This window comes from Papio anubis, unplaced genomic scaffold, assembly GCF_008728515.1.
Source record: "Papio anubis isolate 15944 unplaced genomic scaffold, Panubis1.0 scaffold178, whole genome shotgun sequence".
In the NCBI taxonomy this organism is placed as follows: Eukaryota; Metazoa; Chordata; class Mammalia; order Primates; family Cercopithecidae; genus Papio; species Papio anubis.
Genome location: NW_022161779.1, coordinates 33178 through 54136, shown reverse-complemented (window position 1 = coordinate 54136; position 20959 = coordinate 33178). Strand labels below are relative to the sequence as shown.

Sequence of the window (20959 nt, the reverse complement as noted above, 5' to 3'; positions counted from 1 at the left end):
TTATTCCATAGTCAAAATCATCACGTTAGTACATGATCCCCAATTTAACTAATTTATAGCTAATACCAACATACACCAAGCCCTCTTTTTTTTTTTTTTTTTTTTTGAGACGGAGTCTCGCTCTGTCGCCCAGGCTGGAGTGCAGTGGCCGGATCTCAGCTCACTGCAAGCTCCGCCTCCCGGGTTCCCGCCATTCTCCTGCCTCAGCCTCCCGAGTAGCTGGGACTACAGGCGCCCGCCACCTCGCCCGGCTAGTTTTTTGTATTTTTTAGTAGAGACGGGGTTTCACCGTGTTAGCCAGGATGGTCTCGATCTCCTGACCTCGTGATCCGCCCGTCTCGGCCTCCCAAAGTGCTGGGATTACAGGCGTGAGCCACCGCGCCCGGCCTACCAAGCCCTCTTGTACAACAGTACACTTTAATAGCTAGTTTATCTTGTATGTACAATGCCCAGGCACCAAAATATTTTTTGTATAAAGGATAACCAGTAAGTTATACTAATTCTTCTGGGGACTGGAAACTTTCAGTTTTACTTTCTATATTTCAACGCTGTTGGAATTATAATTCTTTTACAATGCAGATATTACATTAATTTTTTAAACCAAAAAAATCTGAATTCTTTGTGGTTTTTATTTGCTTTTTGCTTTTAATGGTCAAACTGTGCTTTTAATTATATCTATATAAAATTTTCCAGCATAAAATTATCACAGCCATGTTTGAATGTCCCATTTGTCCATATTAGCATATTCTTAAAATTTCTTAACAGAATCTTGCTTCTATCCACGAGTACTCCTTTGGTTGAGTTGAGATTACCACCAAGTAGGGCGGCCACCTCAATCATGTCTTTGTTAGGCTCCTCAATTTTCAATTCCAGGACCAGCTCAGCCGATTGTTAAAACGTGTTGTGGACTACACTGTGTGCCCCCAAAATTCACAGCTTGAAACTCTACCTACCAACGTGACTGTACTTAGAGGTAAGGCCTTTAAAGAGGTAATATAAGGTTAAATGAGGCCTTAAGGGTGGGGCCCTATAAGACTAGTGTCCCTAAGAGAAAAAGACACCAGGAGTGCATGTGCACAGAAGAAAGGCCATATGAGGACACAGCAAGAAGGGGGCAATGTACAAGACAAGGAGAAAGTCCTCCAGAGAAACCAAATCTGCTGACACGCAGATCTTGAACTTCCAAACTCCAGAACTGTGAGGAAAAAAAAATTCTGTTGTTTAAGCTACCCAGTCTGTTATTTTGTTATGGCAGCCCTAGCAGATTAATACAACATATTAAACTCTTAAAATACAGAATCTCTACACTTCAGGTATTTGTCAGGCTAACCTCTAATTCATTATATATTTAAGTCTTTCAAAAGTATCACTGAGGAAAATTTTAGAACAGCCTGTCAATTCCTCTTGATACATTAATATATATCCTTGGATTAAACCAGACCAGCACAGCTTTACACCTATATTGTATCAAAGCTCTCTGCCTTCATCCTATAAAATTGATTTTTCTAAATATGACTTAATGCCACTGACCTATATCAAGAAGTATTATAAAAAATAGCCTTATGAAAAGATCAGTTTTTACTGTAAGAATGTGTGTATTACACTAAGTATCCTTTCCACTTACTAATTTATTGAGTACTTTTTTGTACCACCTTCTGTTTCAGGTGCTAAAGAAACAGCAATAAAGGGCATTGCAGGCACTCAGGTTTTTACTCTGAGTGGAAGAAGAAAAAGCCATGTTTGGAAGAAGGGACTAAAAAGATTTTATTTGTATTTTAACAGGAGCATTCTAGCTACTATGTTGAAAATAAACTGAAGGAGGATAGACTAGAGGCAGAAAAGGCAGGAAGACCATTTAAGATTCAACTGCCATAATCCAGGGGAAAAAATGATGCTGTCTTGCACCAAGGTGGCAGCAGTAGAGATGATAAGTAGTAGTCAGATTCTGGATGCATTTTGAAGGTATAACCAATAGAATTTGCCAACATTAGATATAGGACATAAATGGAAGAGAAAAGGTAGACTACAAGGGAACTAAAAAAAAGTGGAGTTGCCATTTATTGATTTAGGGAAGACTGGAAGAGGAAAATGTGATAGCTATTAGACCTTCAAGGAGGAGATGTCAAAGAAACAGCTGAGTATACAAATCTGGAATCAGGCTGACAAGAAGCAATTAAGCATGGTAGGAGAAAACTAAGAAGGCTAAATGAAGAAAGTGTTTCAGTAGAGCAGAAAAAGCATTTTTATAAGAGAGAAGGGAGAAACTGCTAGAATCATGCACTTAAGTAGGAAAGAGAGATGCGAACCATAAGGTACAAATCAGGGTTTCTCACAACTTTCAGTACTACTGACATTTTGGGCTGGGTAACTCTTCATTGTGGAGGGCTATCCTGTGCACTGTAGGACGTTTTATCAAAATCTCTGGCCTCTCCTCACTAGATGGCAGTACCAATTCCCCATCTCCAGTTACAGCAATCAAAAATGTCTCCAGACACTGCCAAATGTCTCCTGGGGTACAAAATCACACCCAATTTAGAACATAAATGGAGGAAGTGGCCTTTGCTGAAAACACTGGTTATTCATCCACATAAAAGGAATGATGGGAGTTATTATGGGAAAGGTACATGATGATAATATGATTACCTCCTGCTGATTAGATCCTCTTAAGTGTGGATGCACTCGAGGCCAGAGATGATATGAAGAAGTTGCTGGCACAAAACCAAAATCATTACTCCTAAGAAAATGTATGCAATTTTGTTTTTGAACTACAGCTAACATATGAGCTACATATATCTGTGAAATGAGTCTAAGCCAGAATTTTTGAGTTTTTTGTGTTCATCTATGCTTACCTGCAAAACGCACTTACGACTTTTTGAGTTTCTCCTAAAATCACAAGAAAACTCTACTGATTTAGTATGAACCAATGGGTTTCTCCTAAAATCACAGAAATAAAACAATTTAGTCTGAATTAAATTAAATGTTATTACACCCAAGAAGGCTCAGTTTTTAGAAGAAAATGGACCGAAAGGAACGTCTCTCCAATGATAATCCATCTAAGAGGGTATTATGTATTCCCTTAAAATCACTCCCACCATATTACCATGTATAATATTTAGAGGGGCCTAACTCTATTTTCTGTATCTGAAAGAGATAAGATAGGCCGGGCACGGTGGCTCACGCCTGTAATCCCAGCACTTTGGGAGTCCGAGGCGGGCAGATCACAAGGTCAGGAGATCAAGACCATCCTGGCTAACACGGTGAAACCCCATCTCTACTAAAAATACAAAAAATTAGCCGGGCGTGGTGACGGGCACCTGTAGTCCCAGCTACTCAGGAGGCTGAGGCAAGAGAATGGCGTGAACCCGGGAGGCGGAGCTCGTAGTGAGCTGAGATTGTGCCACTGCACTCCCGCCTGGGCAACAGAGCGAGACTCTGTCTCAAAAAAAAAAAAAAAAGAAAGAGTTAAGATAACCATTACATTTTTTAGGTGTTCAGGACTAGGGGTAGACAGCATTAAAGGAAGCCTCAGGAATCATGAAATGAGAAGATTTGAGAATAAAACTTGCAGGCAAACAAACAAAAAAAGAAATTTAAGAAAACAAAAACCCACACACAAAAAAATAAGAAGTGCAGGCAACTGGTTTCATATTTACATCAAGTTCCAGGATTACATGATCATCTCTTTGAACTACCAGAGATTTGACTCATTGCAGGATAACATTTCCAAAACCTAGATCTTACACTGAAAAGAACAAAATTGTTCAAAAGGTTATGTTTTTAAATGTGGTATCTACAGCTACATTTACGAAATCACAATTGAACGTTTAAGAAAAGAGCTGTATGCTGCCTAAACACAAGTGAAAAGCATCATAGCTTACTCTTTAAGAGAGAGTGAATACAGTCATGCCACCTTTGTTAAATTGTACTTGGTCCCTCAATACCAAGTGACATCATGGATCAGGGTTTCAGAGCACTAATATAATGCAAAAGGATTCTACAAACTCGAAAAGATTGAAAACCCTAAAACTTCTACTAAAATATTTGGCTTCCAAATTTGTTTTTAAAAATTACTGACAAATGGCCGGGTGCAGTGGCTCATGCCTGTAATCCCAACATCTTTGGAGGCTAAGGCAGGAGGTTTACTCGAGGTCAAGAGTTCAAGACAGCCTGGCCAACATGGTGAAATCCCATCTCTACTAAAAATACTAAAATTAGCCTAGCATGGTGGCACGCGCCTGTAATCCCAGTTACTCAGGAGGCTGAGGCAGGAGAATCGCTTGAATCCAGGAGACGGAGGTTGTGGTGAGCAGAGACTGCGCCACTGAACTCCAGCCTGGGTGACAGAGTGAGACTACATCTCAAAAAATAATAATAAAAATAAAAAACTGACAAGCTAGAGAAGTCTGACTAAATCTGAATTTCAGATATTCTATATTACTATCCCATTTTAAATACTGCCTTGCTTTCATAGAAGGAAATTAAATTGGTCAGGCATGACTTGTTTTTCCACTGTGCCATTATGGTTGTTACCAACATCCTGTGCTCTTTCAGATAATTAAATACTGAGACTCTGATTTGTTCTAAAAATTTACTGAGATCCAAGTTAAGATAATCTGATTATAATTTCTAAAGTAGTCTTTTAAATCCCCCAAATCCTAAGAACAGAAACTAAAAGAATAAAGGCATTGCATGGGAAAAGGAAAGCTGCGAAAGAAGAACCTAAACACTATCACACTGGCCCCATCTCCCACCCAATACTGTACTATGGCAGTCACAGGCAATTATTATCTGTCAGGTGCCAAGGCCCAAAACCTAATCAAGAGGCTCCTCCTCACAGGCAATTATTATCTGTCAGGTGCCAAGGCCCAAAACCTAATCAAGAGGCTCCTCCTCACAGGCAATTATTATCTGTCAGGTGCCAAGGACCAAAACCTAATCAAGAGGCTCCTCCTCAGCTGTAAGCCCAAAGACTCATTCCTAGACCCACTACTTCATAAATGCTCTGAATGGCCTATCTACTGAGCCAGAAAGGAGGTTAGACTCCCTGACTGTGAGGTCTGATAAAGTCTTGTAAATGCAAGTGAGAAGCAATATACAATAAAGACTCCAGACCTACAACTTCAACACAACCACTTTATGTTTCTAGTCCATTTTCTCTTTTAGCCCCTGAAAATCTCTAGAGAAGTCCATATAATTGTCATTCGTGGTCTAAATACTTAAAGAATATCTTTAAGAACTTCTTTTACAGATCAAAGACCTAAACATATTTAAGTGATTTAGACAACACCATACAAGTAGTTGGTATCTGACCTTCTATTTTTGGGGAAGATATTATTCAGAACCTTACCAGAGTTTCTCAGTAGTTGCTAGGAGTCTTCTTGCTACAAGCAGGAAGGCTAATTAACAAGCTACACAGGTATATAAGAACTTATATAACCCTATATTCACGTACTGGCTGACATGAAGCCCAAGCCCACAAGGTTTTAAATGTATCCATTTAAATAAACAAGAAGCTACACGCCAAGCAAAAAGGCCAATTTCTCTTAGAAAACAAGTCCATTCTAAATTCTTGACTTCTGTCTTTCCCTTTCCTCTCAGCACAGGTTGACACATTAATAACCAGCCAGTACAGAAGCATGTTTCTAACCAGCTCCTTGATTCCCCTGGCCAAAAGTTATCTCTTAGTCTTCCTGAATTCCCACTTAAATGCTGGCAATATTGCACAGCTGGCCTACTGTGGTTATTAGGTACATGTCTTTTACTCTCCTATTAGATTACCAGGATCCTACACTTCTTCAGTAAACTCCCTGAAATCAAGACTATGTCTTGTAATTCTTTTTTTTTTTTTTTTAATACCCACAAAGCTTAGCACACCTATGTGTTCGACATTTGCTAAATGTATAAACTGGTTGAATAATTTTAAGGTTTAGTGTTGCCATAACTCTAGGACTGAAATGTTATTCTACAATAGAGTTAAGACATATCTAAATGCCATAAAAGAGGTTATACAACATTATCTTCTAATTTTTAAATCAATGGTTTTCCATTTATTTCCAACCTTTTGTTGGTACTTTAATTAAAAAAAAATCGAATGTCAGAATACCAGGTATATTTTCCTGAAAAGCTACAGGTAATGTTTGAAAATTATATTTTTTCCACATTCTAAGAGTGTCTATTATTTAATGAAGAAGTCCTGTGGTTAAAAAGTAACTTTTGCAAAGACAACAGTCACTCAATAATTTATCCTTCGTATTATGCCATTCCTTTGCTTCTGTTCTTATCTTTCCAAACCTTAATCTTCCATAAAACCTCTTCTTGTTTTCCCAACTACAATCTCTTCCATCTGCCTTATGTTATAATTATACAAATCATTTTAATCTCTGCCAGTATATTATAAATGCCGTAAGAGTGCAAATGACTTACTAATTTTTGTAAATGTTCATCAATGTGTTGAAATCATGTCAGACTAGAATAATAGCCACTGCCCACATCTGAAAATAGTCTGCAAACCTTAAGGCCAAATGAATTTTTAATTTGAAAATCATCATGTATGATCATTATTTCAATTAATATTTTAATATGTGCAGTAAAGTTTAAAAATAGCCAAGGACTATCTTTCAGAAAAGTAGTAACATAAATAATGAGAAATTTACAATATCTGTTGCATAAACCCTCAAAACATTCACTGAAGGGTAGTTAGAAATGTCTTAAAGGCAAAATAAAGTATAATAAAGCACATACACAGGTTGAACTACCAGAGATTTGACTCATTGCAGGATAACGTTTCCAAAACCTAGACCTTACACTGAAAAGAACAAAATTGTTCAAAAGGTGATGTTTTAAAATGTGGTATCTACAGCTACATTTACGAAATCACAATTGAATGTTTAAGAAAACAGCTGTATGCTGCCTAAACACAAGTGAAAAGCATCACAGCTTACATGATACCACTAAAACCACAGACATCAGCTGAGATTGTCTACTATAGACTGCACTACCATGTCAATATTGCACAAACTGGGACATCATGACATCAAGCAGTCATTCACAGCCAACCAATCACACCACCCACCATGCACAGGAAAATATGTAACACACCATTTCTTTCAATTATTACAATGTTATAAACTCAAAATCCTTTTAGAACAATTCTATTCTTCAAAGATGTATCAATTTTAGATTCTGAAATAAAGTATGTATTGTATTTTGAAAAGGTTCTCAGGTTACCATGAAACACAACATCTGCTAAGAACCATCAGTTAGTTGCAAGACAGTATTCTACACTGTGTCTGGCTGGGAGGCCTTCCATCCATCCACTAACCCACCTACGCACCTACACGCCCTCTCCAAAGCAGGCACTCTGATATTAAGAAGGAAATACTACAAAGAAAAGCCCACACGATGAGAAGTCACAAGACCTTCATTCCAAGTCCTGGCTGGTCGCCCTTTTAATCATCTGATCCAGAACTAAAGCTTCTTCATCTGATTGCTCTAAAATCAAGTGACATGCTCCATGAAGAGGAGCTTGCTTTTTCTTTTTACTATACAAATATAGGAATTCAGGTATTTGTTAGTTGATTGTACAGTGCTTGAAAACAGCTTGTTCTTTTTTTTTTTTTTTTTTTTTTTGCCAATCTGTTTTTCACAAAGCCCAAGAGGTCATCTCCAGTTCATGACAAAATTATAACTGGATCAGTACACTCAAAACTAAGGTATTAAAATGAGGTGGTGTGCAAAATGGGTTTGTATTTGCATTTGTCAAAAGACCAAAATAACAGTGTCACAGGCAGGCATCCTAAACCAGGTAAATTTTGAGTCGAATTTGGAAGACCAAAAGGACTGTCTTGTTGCAACATAAAAATGCAGGTTAGAGTAAGAAGATCAGTATGTAACAGAGGGGCCAAAGTGAGGAGTACATATAATTAAATATAAAGTCAAAGATGGAGAATATTTGACAAGTTTGTATTTCGTAACACAGCTATTAGAAACAACTACACATTCTTAAGCCAAGAGTGATATGGTAAAATGATACTTGAAGAAAATTATCCTAGCAGCGGTGTGGAGGATGAAGAAGTTATCAGACATGAGTGTCAGAAAATTGTTTTGAAAGCTTTCATATTAATACAAATAAGACTGTAAAATAAGGTGGTGGTTAAGGACATGAAAAGGAGTAAATCTGGTAGAGAGTGCAGAGAGTCAACTAGACTTTGTGAAAGGTTGAATTAGGGAGGTGCAAAAAGATTTGAAAATGACTCTAAGCATCTGGTCACAAGTGGCCTACAGCATAACCACACCTGCGCAGCACTAACAGTTCTTACACAGGTTTTTCCAGGCTGCATCTGAACCCGTTTATTTAGTTCTACATACTAGACCTGCAGTGAAACAGCACTCCACTTCAGATGGAAGCAGAAAACTACCACCACCATTCTAGCAGGAAAATACCTATAACCAAAGATTCCAGCTTTGTTTCTTGATGAAAGAGGCCCACTTTCTAACCCTGGGGAACTTCCTATCTGCACTACTGGGGAACAGGGAAATTTCTTCTCTCTATCCCCAAAAGATTCTCCACACACTTGAAGACCAAGCTCAGTTCTATATGGATCTTTTAAGTCATATGTACATAAAACACAGATGACACACCAGTGATAGTGATAGGCGTAACAATATAAAGCAGGCAAACCCTATTTTTAAAGGGCTTGTTCTAAACTGGAGCTAGGCCAAGTTGATTACACTAAAAAATTAAAGTGGCTAAAAAGCAATCTTCTGGGGTTAATGTATCACAAAACGTCAAAAAAATAAATTGTTCCAGAATGCACTGCTACATAATGATTCTGCAGTTTTGCTGAAGCTTTATTTTCTGCAGTTTTAAAAACACTGTTGGAAAGCAGACATCAGATCAAAGGGTTTTCCTTGTCTAAAAAGCATACCATTATGCTATTTCCAATTTTATCAAGAAGAACGGTTATCAATAACAAAATGTATTTAATAAACGTCTGGCTGCCTACAGTTCCTTTTAAGGAAGACCACGTATAAATTTCATTCTTTAAAAAAGAACTCATATTAATCTATGGGAGACTGTGAGTAAACAAAGCTCCAGGGCTTGGTTTGAACATTTCCATTTTCAAAAAGGACTGATGAGTCCAATCTCCTTGAGAAACATGTCTATTTCATCCAGCTTTTAAGGAGATTCTAAAACGTTATGTATACATACACTTTTCTCTAACAAACAAGCACTGTCGTAAATTTTTCACATTGCCTTACTATATTTAAAAAAAAAAAAAAAAAAAGGGCTACCTTACAGATTAAAGTATTATCTAGGAGGGTTACCAAACTACGACCTCCTGATAAATGAGACAGCTCTCCAAGTCACTGTCACTCTAACCCTTTCATGCTAAATCTTTCGGCCGCAGAGGATGAATTTTTATCTTCTTCTTGGAATTAAGATCCTGCATTATCAGGAGATACACAGGGTTAGGCTTAAAGCCACAGACTCCAGCAGCTCCAAGCTGCCCTAACACAGCGGGCAGGGGGAGCCAAGGCGCAGCATCGCCTCCACGCTCCGAGACCAACACCAAGTCTCTTCGCCTCCACGTTCCGAAACCAACACCAAGTCTCTTCGCCTCCACGCCGAAAGCAGGTGAGAAACGGACGCTCTGGGGTTTCAGCGACCCCACCACCTTCCTCCACCGCAGACCCAAGGGCTGCCCTAGGAGGAACCTTCTAGTTCAGCCACCTCGGGCCCTTTTGCTGGGGGTGGAGAGTGCGGTGGATTCCTAAGCCTTTCCCCTAAGGGGTGATTTCCTACACCAGACGCAGGACCCACGGTCCCACGGGGAACTAAACCCCAAGGCTGCAAAGGGGCCACGGGTGGGGCCCACCAACACCTCACAGCCTCCTGAGGAGGCGTGCGCCCTGGACAGGTGGTCCCTGCCCCCGCGTCTGGATCCTGGTATCTTCCCCTCGGGCTCCCGGCCGCCGCTCACCGTGAAGGGGACATCCCCGACGCTGCCCACGGAGTAGCAGTTGTCTCCAGGGTTGACAGCCCCAGTGAGGACCTGATGCAGATGCATCTCCGGAGCCCGGGCTGTACAGAATGCGCGAGAGGGGCGACGAGCCCCGCGCCCGGCCCTCCTCCGGCCGCGAGAGCCGCTTCCCTCTGTGCCTCCCTCGGAAACCCGCCCCGCGGAGGCTCCGGCTTAACTCCTCGCCCCGCTTTCGCCTTCCCTCCGCCTCGTCCCTGCCATGAGGGAGCTCCTCGACCGCCGCCGCCGCCCGGGTCGCCGCTCAGCTGCGTAAATGCCCGGATGTTCCCACTGCCTGCTGCACCGGCGCACAAATGCGGGAGGAGGGCAAGGGTGCGTGTGAGGCGGGGGAGGGCACGAGGGGGAACGCGCGAGCTGGGAGCGTGCAGCAAGGGACGCTCCGCCCGAGGGAGCGGGCCGGCGCACGCGCCCACCGCGGGGGAGCGACGGTCGACGGGAGGTAGAGCCCCCCCTCCCGCGGCAAAGCTCTCAGTTCAGTCTTTTTCCCCACGCCCCGCGTTTGCGCGTGCGCGCGCCGTGGTTTCCAAGGCAATTGCGCGCGCCGCGCCGACCCTCGGTCCCGGCATTGCGCGCGCAGACGTGCGGGAGTTCCCTTGGAGCCTCCAGGGCTGCAGCCGCTGCGGACGGAGGACGGAGGACGAGGGACGGAGGACGGGGGGCGGGGGCGGGGACGGGGGGCGGGGCGGGGGCGGGGGTGGGGCCGGGGACGGGGACGGGGTCGCGGGCGGGGGCGGAGTGGGGTGTAGGTCGCACGGGGCCACGCAGCAGTTGGACGCCGGGGACGAGCCACGAGCCTGTTTTGCTGTGTTGAACCTAGTCCAGAATACAATGTGCAATGGTCAGTGCAGTTGACCTCAGAAGAAGGACACCCGTCACCAGGAATTTCCACTTGGAGATATCTTAGATCTCCTCGGTCTTTTCGAAAGTGCAGTACATAAGATAATTTATTTTACATAAACAATTTAGGCATCTTGCAACTATTTAGAGAAGCCGTACTCCCCTGACAGCTAATTATTTTGCTCCCACTTTTTGTCACGGTTATTCTAGACAGCAAAAAGCCCCCTTAGAGACGGGTGACTCCTTTAGACTTTTTTTCATGGGTAATTTCATGAATTAGAAGAATCGCCTGATTTTCCATACTGTCTGATAAACGTTGAGTGGTTGATAACAAGGATCAGATCCCTGCTGCAGGCCAATTCATGGCAAATTTTTAACCCATACTATGCTTAAGTCACAGGGTAAGGCAGCAGGGGACACCAGGACACAACTGTGTAAAACCAGGCAGAACGCCAAAAGTGTTGTGATTGAGATATAAAAGTCTATGCACCGCAGAAGAGGAAGAAGGATGTTGACTAAGGGCCTGGATAAGGCGTTATGGAGACATAACCTGACATAAACGCTGAGTTTAATTTTGACAGGCTGAGATAGACAAGAAATGCTGCAAATACGGTACAGAAAATGGAGGGGGGAGTGTTGGAGGTACAAAGATTAATGTTTGAGACAGATGATTTATAGGGTGGGGAAAGTAAATAATACTTAGCAAGAGATCAAGGTATCCAAGTGGTCCATCTCTTGGCCTACCAAAACATGTTATGGAGAGAGTCTTGAATGCGCCAAGAAGCCCAGATTTCACTCTGCATGCAGTGGGGGTATATCAGATGTTTCTGAGCAAAAGTTTATATAATCAGAGCTGCTTCGGGGAGATGACTTTGTAGCACTTTGAAACATAAAAGGAAGGGTGGGGAAGATTGGAGGCAAAGATCTGTCAGTCCTTGGTAATCTTTTCAGTAAAGTTGCAGGAGGTATGAAAAATAATTCTTAATGACCTAGGGCATTCTCTCTCTCTCTCTACCCCCTCTCCCCGCCCACTGTCTCTCCCTCCCCCACTATCTCCCTCCCCCACTCTCTCTCTCCCTCCTCCTCCCTCCCCTGCCATCCCTCTCCCTCCCTTCCCCCCCCTTCCCCCCCCCCCCCCCCCCCCGCGCCATATCCAAGGATTCCTTTTTGATATCCCAAATTCATGTCCCTCATCATCTCCACTGCCATTACCTTCATTCCAAACATTATTTCTCATTTGACTGCCCTCATAGCCTTCTAAATGGTTAAACTGTCTTCCACCTCTTGCCTCTCCAATCCATCCACCACACTGCAGCCAGCAAAACCTTTTTAAAATACTTTTTAAAAAAGAGAGACATCTTTAAAAAAATAAAAAAGAGGCATCTCCCATTGTTGCCCAGACTATACTTAATTCTCCAGCCTCAGCCTCCTGAGTAGCTGGAACTTCAGGTGCCTGCCAACCCACAGGTTCAGAGAATCCTTTTTAAAGGAAAAATTCCTCTGCTTAAAATCCTGTAGTAACTCCCCACTCCATGTAGGTTGAAGTTCAAACTCCTTAGCTTGGCTGAGAATCCCATCCAATCTGGCTTCTGCCTTATCTTCCTGTCTTATCTCACATGCCCTTAGGTTCCAGCCCCACTGAGCTAATGCTGTTTCCAGAGTATACTGTGTTCTTTTATGCTTCCTTCCTTTATTCATGATCTTTGCTCTATCTGGAATGCCCTACCTCCCCTTGTTAACCTGACAAACAGCAGGTTAGCTCAAGGCACCTATTCAGTAAAACCCTCCTTGACCACCCCAAACACTTTGAGGCTTCCTTCACTGTAAAACACCATATCACATGTCTCAAAGCAATGTAAGTATTGTTTGTATGTCTGTTTCCTCTAGCAGAGCCTTAGATCTTTCAAGTCAGGATCTGTATCTGATTTTCCCTGTTTCTCCAGTACCTGAATTATGATACAAATAAGCTGACATATAAGATGGGAATGTAAATAAGAGCACCCAGTTTTGCGAGAAAATGTTACGGGGTAAAAAAGTACCTTTCATTATTTGTAAAAGTGTTCAAATGATATTATAGTGGTTTTATAGAGGGAGGTATTACATGTTCGTATAAATACAGTATTCTATATTCATTATACTGAGTTCTAGGAAATTACTGACTCTGCATATTTAATTATATACTACTGACCATGAATAAAGATACTCAGCTACATAGCTAAAAAGAAATACACCGACAATATTATAGCAGACAACAAAACAAAGAAAAATGAACCATGGAGGCAAATATTGGAGATTTAAGTTGGTACTAGCAACTAAAAAACATGTCACAGTATCAAATACATCTGAGAAAATTCCTATACTGTACATGCAAACACAGCATGTAGCAGTAAAATTGTGTATAAAGCAAGAAGTTAGTACAATATATTTAAACTTTACATGAAGGTTTAATTCATGTAAACAAATATTTCAGTAAAAAAACTGGAACAACTCTTAAAGTAATAAATTTGAAGAAATTCCAATGTTATATTCATACATAGAAAAAAGGCAAATATGTTACCAAATGTTCATATATATTAAATTGCAGGAGAAAAAAATTAAATATGTGTTATAGAAGCTAGTTTTGAGAATTATGGCCACATAGGAAGTGAAGGCTGTTTCTAAGTGTCATAAAGTTTTTATCTTTACCCTCAAATTCATTTTTAAAGCCTGATAACCATTGTTACTACTGGATTCTAAATGAATCTCTTAATCTTTGACCTTAGCAGCATTAGAAACCAAGTCAAAACTATCATCAAACAACAAATTGTACAATTGTACGCAGGTTTCCAAGAGTGTTACTAATTCACATTATTTAAACCATTTCACATTTGGCTCTTGTTTTACAGCATTCCATGGAGTTTTGGCCCATTCACAGTTGTGACGTTGTGAGCCTCTTTCTTCCTCTCGGTATCAAACTCAAAATCTGAAGCCTGTATCCACCTGTTCTCTTCCCTCATTAATCCTTTAAATGGATTCTTGATAGCCTTATCTGAAGGTTGCAAATGGCTAATTAAGTCTCCCGGAATTACAACTGAGCCTTTTATTGTCCACTCTGATCAATCAAAACTCACTCCAGACTAATATGGCAAGTTTCCTTGGTAGCCCACCAGGGCAGCTAGACCACACTTTTGACTCTCCACAATTTCATCTCTTCCTTGTTCATCCAAATTTTTTCATGGACCTAAAAACAAATTGGAAATTCTTCTAATTTTGGAAACTGCTTTCTTTTAAAAATTAGAAAAAGTAGCAATTGTGTATCATTAACAAAATATGCTAATCGAATTGTAAGATATAATTTCTTATGTCTACAACTCTTTTTTTTCTTTTTGCTTGGATTTGAGATCCCAACACAACTCTTAATAGTACCTTTGGGTTGGGTTTAATGGCCCATTGAATGTGTGCCATCAAATGTGGGACTTAGTTTCCCAGCAGTATCACATACCTATGTGTACTAGTTATCAATTACTGTGCAATAAATTACCCCAAAATTACCCCAAAATTTATTACCTAAAAATAACAATAGAGACTCTTTATCTCACAGTTTCTGTGAATCAATAATTTAGTAGTAGCTTAGCAGGAAAGTTCTGGTTCAGAGTCTTTCATGATATGGCAATCAAAATGTCAGCTACATGCTAAATAAAGGCTGGACACATAAGACCACATAATTCATTTGTATGAAATCATTTGTATGAAATTTTCTGAAAAGACAAGTCTACAGTCACAGAAAATAGGTTAATGGTTGCCTGGGGCAGAAGGTAGAAGTGAGAGTGACTGCTAATGGATATGAGGTTTCTTTTTGGCATGATATAAATATTCTAAAATTAGATTGTGGTCATGATGGGGCAGTTCTGTAAAATTACTAGAAATCACTGAATTGTATACTTGAAATTAGTGAATTTTATGGTAATTAAATTATACTTTCAATTAAGCTATCTAAAAAAGAAATATCAGCCAGAGATACAGTCATCTGAAGTCTTGACTGAAGCTAAAGGCCCTGCTTCCAAGATGGCAGGCTCTCATGGCTAGCAAGTTGATCCTAACAGGCAGATGAAGGCCTTAGTTCCTATGTGTTCCTCTCCACAGTGCTGGGCGAGTGTCCTCAAGACACGCAGCTGGCTTCTCCAACAGCAAGTGATCCAAGAAAGAGACCAAGGTAGAAACTGCAATGTCTTTTATAACCTAGCCTTGGAAGTCACACACCATCATTTCCACCATATTTTATTGGGTGTAAAGGCCAGCTATAACTTACTGTGGGAGACTATTTCCCAAGAAAGTGAGTGCCAGGAAGGGAGAATCGTGAGCAGCCATTTTGTAGGTTATCCACTACACCGTGGAACTCAAGGACTTCATCTTCAAGAGTCAAGGGACATGATTTGTGTCATTATTACTCTTACCTACAGAGGTAACTGGAATTTCTACTCATAAATCTACAGTATCATAATGTTGATCTTTGATATATCTGTTATTAGTTCTTGTTGAGCTATCTACATAATTTAAATATTAAATTTCTCAAGTGATTCCATTTGTTTGAGGATCTAATATCCATTTTTAAAAAATATTTCTTCTAGTTGTGGGGACCTTACAGTTTTCCTAGGGTTGTCTAACACTTTAAGCTGCTGGTTTCTTCAGTTGTATAGCAATGGAAGCCCCGACTTTCTGTTACCAGTTCATTTTGCAGTATATTGTGTGAAAGTCTGAAATTGAAGTTGTAGCAATACCTTTATTGCTTTTCAGTCATAAACTATAGCAATGATGCATTTTAATCTAAAATATCATAGATGTAAACCTATATCAGTTATCACTTTAACAAACCACTCTGAAACATAGTGGCTTAAAACAACAATTATTATTATTTCGTATGTTCTGTAAATTGGTTGGGAAGTTCTTCTGCTGATTTCACTTATAGAACTGCAGTGAACTGAAAGTTCACCTGTGGTAGACGGTCCAAGATGGCCTCATGTCTATCAGTTGATGCTAGTTGTTGTCTGGGGTGTGTCAGTTCCCCTTTATGTGGCATCTTGTCCTCCATAGACTAGACTGACTTTTGTACACGGCAGTCTCATGCCTAGCCTTGAAGGTCAGAGTCACTTCTATCATATTCCTTGGTCAAAACAAGTCACAGAGCCAGCACAGATTCAAGAACTAGGGAAATAAAATCCACCTTTCAATGGGAAGAACAGAAAAGTCACATTGAAAATGTGTATAGAAGAAGTTATCAGCCATCTTTGCAAAAAAAAATCTGTATCACAGCCTCAGACTCTAGCTTTGACCATCTCTGTGGCCTCTGATTCATTATATTTGCTTTTGCTTTAGGTAAGCATGCCACTTATAGGATGAAAAAAAAAAACTTACGTATCTGCTGTCTTTCTCTGCTAGAGGTAGTGTTAAGTTATTGTTTTCTTGGTGACTATAACTCAGACTCTTAGCTATTTCTCATTCATTATGCATTTGGCTTTTTATCTCTAATGTAAGTGCATTGGACATGGGGCAATTTTTAAATACCTTTCTCTGGGGCAAAGGTGAATCTTTATGCATCTTATAAGCAAGTGAATATGGTAAGTTTTCATCTAGTTAGATTATTTTGTTGCTAGACTCTGAGAACACTGACCATTTAGAAGGAGTATAGAGAAGATTGGTTCATATCTTTGCAGGTAACTATTTATGATTGTACTGTGAAAAGTAATATGCTGTATGTATATAATTTATTTCCTTAATGATCACTGATTAGCACTTTTAGAAACTCATTTAACAAGACCTTAAGGGGTAACTACTTTTTTTAAACATTTTGTTACATGAATAATTATATAGATTAGACCAGACACAAAAAGTATTCACCCTTGCTTATCTTTTCAACTTCATCTTTCAACATTCCTGACCTCTAAATGTAGAGTACAACCACACTAATATACAGTAATTCCTTTCAAGCCTCTGGCCACTGGCTAATTTCCCTTTCCAGAAACTCCCTCACTATTATCATTTGGTCGGGTGCCGTGGCTCATACCTGTAATCCCAGCACTTTGGGAGGCCAAGGTGGGCAGATCACCTGAGGTCAGGAGTTCGAGACCAGCCTGGCCAACATGGTGAAACCCCATCTCTACTAAAAATACAAAAAAAAAAAAAAAAAAATTAGTCAGGCGTGGTGGCGTGCACCTGTAGTCCCAGCTACTTGGGAGACTTTGCTTGAACTCGGGAGGCAAAGGTTGCAGTGAGCTGAGATCTCACTACTGTACTCCAGCCTGGGCAACAAGAGCGAAAACTCTCTCAAAAAAAAAAAAAAAATCGTTACGACCACCACACTCTTTGCCTATCTCACTACTACTCTTCCCTAAAAATTCAGTTTGGGCACCCTCATTTCCGGAAAACTTTGCACAGTGTGAATTAGATTCCTTTGTTATATGCTAACAGTATTCTCTTACCTTTTCTGCCTAGAGGGCAGGGACTGTGTCTTGATGTTGACAATTTCTGATTGCCTTACCTATTATCTGTTTTCTCCTCATCAGGACCCTCAGTTTTTAGCTGGGAAATAGATGCCTGGAATAAAGAATACATTTCCCAGTCTACCTTGTTGCCACTTGGTTATATGGCTAAGTTGTGATCAATTAGATGTTGATCAAAGCAGAAGTACAGTAGTTTCTGGAAATTTTCCTTAAAAGGTAGTTGTCATACCCTTGATGCCTTCATCCTTCCTTCCTCCATCCTGTTTTCCTAGAACATAGATGAGATCACTGAAGCTCCATTTTGGAGCATGAAGATAAGGGTTCAACCCTAGGAATGGTAGATTAGAAAACTGGAAGCTGCCGGGTTCGGTTGCTCACACGTGTAATCCCAGCACTTCGGAAGCTGAGGTGGGTAGATCATTTGAGCTCAGGACTCCCAGACCAGCCTGGGCAACAAGGTGAAACCCTGTCTCTACAAAAAATACAAAAATTAGTTGGGCATGGTGGTGCATGCCTGTCTTCCCAGCTACTCTGGAGGCCAAGGTGGGAGTTTTGCTGGAACCGCAGAGGTGGAGGTTGCAGTGAGCTGAAATTGCACCACTGCACTACATCCAGCCTGAGCAACAGAATGAGATACTGAAAAAAAAAAAGAAAAAAAAGAGAAAAAAAACTGGAAGCTTGTCACTTGTCACTGAATTTCCAGGCAACTATGGAGCCTTCTCACCAGCCTTGGGCTTCTCCATCTGGATTTTTACAACAGCGAGAAATAAACTTCTATATTATTTAAGCCACTATGTTTTGTGTCTCTGTTAGAGGTGTTGCTTATTCTTTTAGCTCTCTCTGTGTGTGTGTGTGTGTGTGTGTGTGTGTGTGTGTGTGTGTGTATTTGCTGAAGCCTGGCAAAGTACCTGGAACATAATAGGAACTCAAGAAATGTTAATTAAGCCAAGTAGTTATTAACTGTATTGGGGTACATTATGTAAATTTAGTGAAAATGTCACAAATATTTTAGAACTTACATACCTTTCCAAGGCCTCCAAAAACAAAATACTACATCCTGTCGAGAGGGCAGATGGTAGTTGTGGGGAGAGAAGGCCAATAGTATTGAGATAAAGGATAAGGACTGAACAAAAGTTGAAGTTAGTTACTAAATCAGGCATGGTCTGCTAGGTAATCAACAGACCATTTTTGTGCATCTGGAGAAATGAATTAATTTTGCTGGCGTGGTACTTGAGCAAAATACAGTTTTAAAGAGAGAGAGAAACAAGTTCATTTCGTGCTAGACTTAGAGAGCAAAATGAACTTGTGTTGTTCTGGTTGCTGAGAGAAAAATCAGTCAAGCTAACCATCAGGCATTGTGGTGTTGAAATCACCAAGTATTGCACAGTACTCTTAGGGGTGGGCCAGGATGGTCAGGGAACTGAGCCTCCCAACACCACAACCCTAAAGGGAAGTGAGAGGGGAGAGGAATCAGCACTTCCTCATGGTGAAGAGATGGCATCCCTGCCTGCAGGAAAGAATTTGTATCTGGGGGCAGCAGAAACAAGCATGTGCCAGAGGGTCTGGGTCCAGTGTTTGTTTTTTGTTGTTGTGTGGTGGTGGTGGTGGTTTGTATTTCCCTGCATGTGGGTGCGCCTACATGGGTCAGGTGTTAACCAAAAAAACCTGATGTTATCAATTGACTCTCCTTTTAATCTAGTTCTATATACTGCAAGCATATTTGTATAGGCATATTCCTGTGACCATTAACCCTTCTACATATGAAGCAAGATTATGAAAAATGTTCAGGATAGATTAAGGTTTTTATTGCATTTTTCAAAAAGAAGATTATAAAAAGAAAAAACTATCCACCAACCTATGAATGGATAAATTGTGCTATCTACATACAATAGAATATTACTGATAGTGAGGAATGAAGTACTGACATATGCCATAATGTGGATGACCTTGAAAACATTTATGCTCAATAAAGGAAGCCAGACACAAAGGTCCCACTGACTACACATTTATATGAAATTTCCAGAATAGGTAAATCCATAGAGATCTTAGAAAGCACATTGGTATTGCCGGGGGCCAGGGGAAGAAATGAATAGGGGTACAGGCTCTCCTTGCGTGGTGATAAAAATGTTTTGGAACTAGAGTCAATGGTTGCACAACACTGTGAATGTATTAAGTGCCCCTGAATTGTTCACTTTCAAATGGTTAATTTTATGTTATATGAATTTTACCTCAGTAAAAAGAAACAGTCACTTTTTGTTAATTAACAGAAACAAACTCCGTGTGTGTACAAAGAAAAAGTTCTAGAAAGTAGGTTAACAGCTCTCATGTCTAGTTGATAGAATTAAAAACAAGTTTAACTTCAATCTCTTTCCACATTTGTTTCCAATTTTTCTACAATGAATATATATGAGTTGCTTTTATATTGGGAAAACATAATGATTTTAACTTTTTAAACAAAAGATGGCCTTTCTTTAAGTCTATGAAGAAGTTTAATTAAGAAACTAGGAAATCATGTTCAGATTAACATTATGTATTCCATATCAGTTGCAAAATTAAATTTTAAATGAGGATATAAAGTTTTGTGGAGTATATTTCACTATTTTTAAAACACAATAATTTGTGCACACTTACATGTAAAATTTCAAATGTGAATGCAAAAGACATGTTTAAATTTGTTTAAAAGACAGGCATTGCAGAGGGTTCCTGAACAAGTCTATGGGCCTACTGGGCCTTTGATCTTGGAGTGGATGATGACTTCCATAGCTCTACAATAGTGTCAGTCAGTAGGCCTACAACCCCGAAATCTCACCATCTTTGAAAAGCATTTGGTAAGGAGCCAGTAGTCTTTCTGGTAAACAGAGTCCAAAAGATCCACCATATCAACAGTTTCTTTTGCCTAGAGGTGTTTCTCCCTTACCCTCTCCAATCACAGCTCCACCCCAATTCAACATTGTCTTCAAAGCCCAGCTTTAAAATCACCTAGGTAAAATGTTTCCTCCCAATGATGTTAAATAAATTTCTCCCACCCTCTGTTCCCCTAAATCTTTGTGTCTTCACTATGAGATTTATCATATTATTTCTATTACAGTACACTTTTTCAGTGAGTTAGCAGCACAACTCCCATGCAAATATAAAATGAAATTATGCCAAATATTTTATTCAACTCATTCCTTGATTAAGAAACCAGTAAGATGTTAAAGTAGTTCAAATAAGAATCCGACTTACAGAGATTTATATTTTCTACCTGACAGTTCATTTGCATTGCTTATGAAAATGAGTGAGTTATATTGCTATCAGTTTTCCAAAAATTTTGCTTTTATTCTCAGTGTTTTTAAATAGCCTAGTAAATAGCAAATCAATCAAGTAACATCAAAGAATCCTTAAAATTATCCTAGGCAATGCCCAGCTCTTCACTGAAGGTATACTTGACAATTTATTCTGCCTATTTCCAAGTCTTGAATGATTTTTGTTGGCAATTCATAGCTTAGACCTCTGTCTACAGAGTCTGTCTGCTAGAGTATGAGCTCAAAACTGTATCTTCAGATATTGGTTAAATTAAATACTGAGAGCGTCTTCATTTCAGGCAGAACAAATACTCTAGGG

At 40.0% G+C, this 20959-nt stretch overlaps 1 protein-coding gene across 1 annotated transcript in view; it reads right to left on the bottom strand.

The window, feature by feature from the left end:
* Positions 1 to 10298, bottom strand: part of LOC116272737 (dmX-like protein 2) — a 127968-nt gene extending 117670 nt beyond the window's left edge. Inside the window, exon 1 of the mRNA XM_031661509.1 lies at positions 9984 to 10298. Within this exon, the coding sequence (XP_031517369.1) occupies positions 9984 to 10070 (87 nt within the window). The 5' untranslated portion in view covers positions 10071 to 10298. The remainder of the gene's footprint in view (positions 1 to 9983) is intronic.
* Positions 10299 to 20959: the final 10661 nt, after the last annotated feature.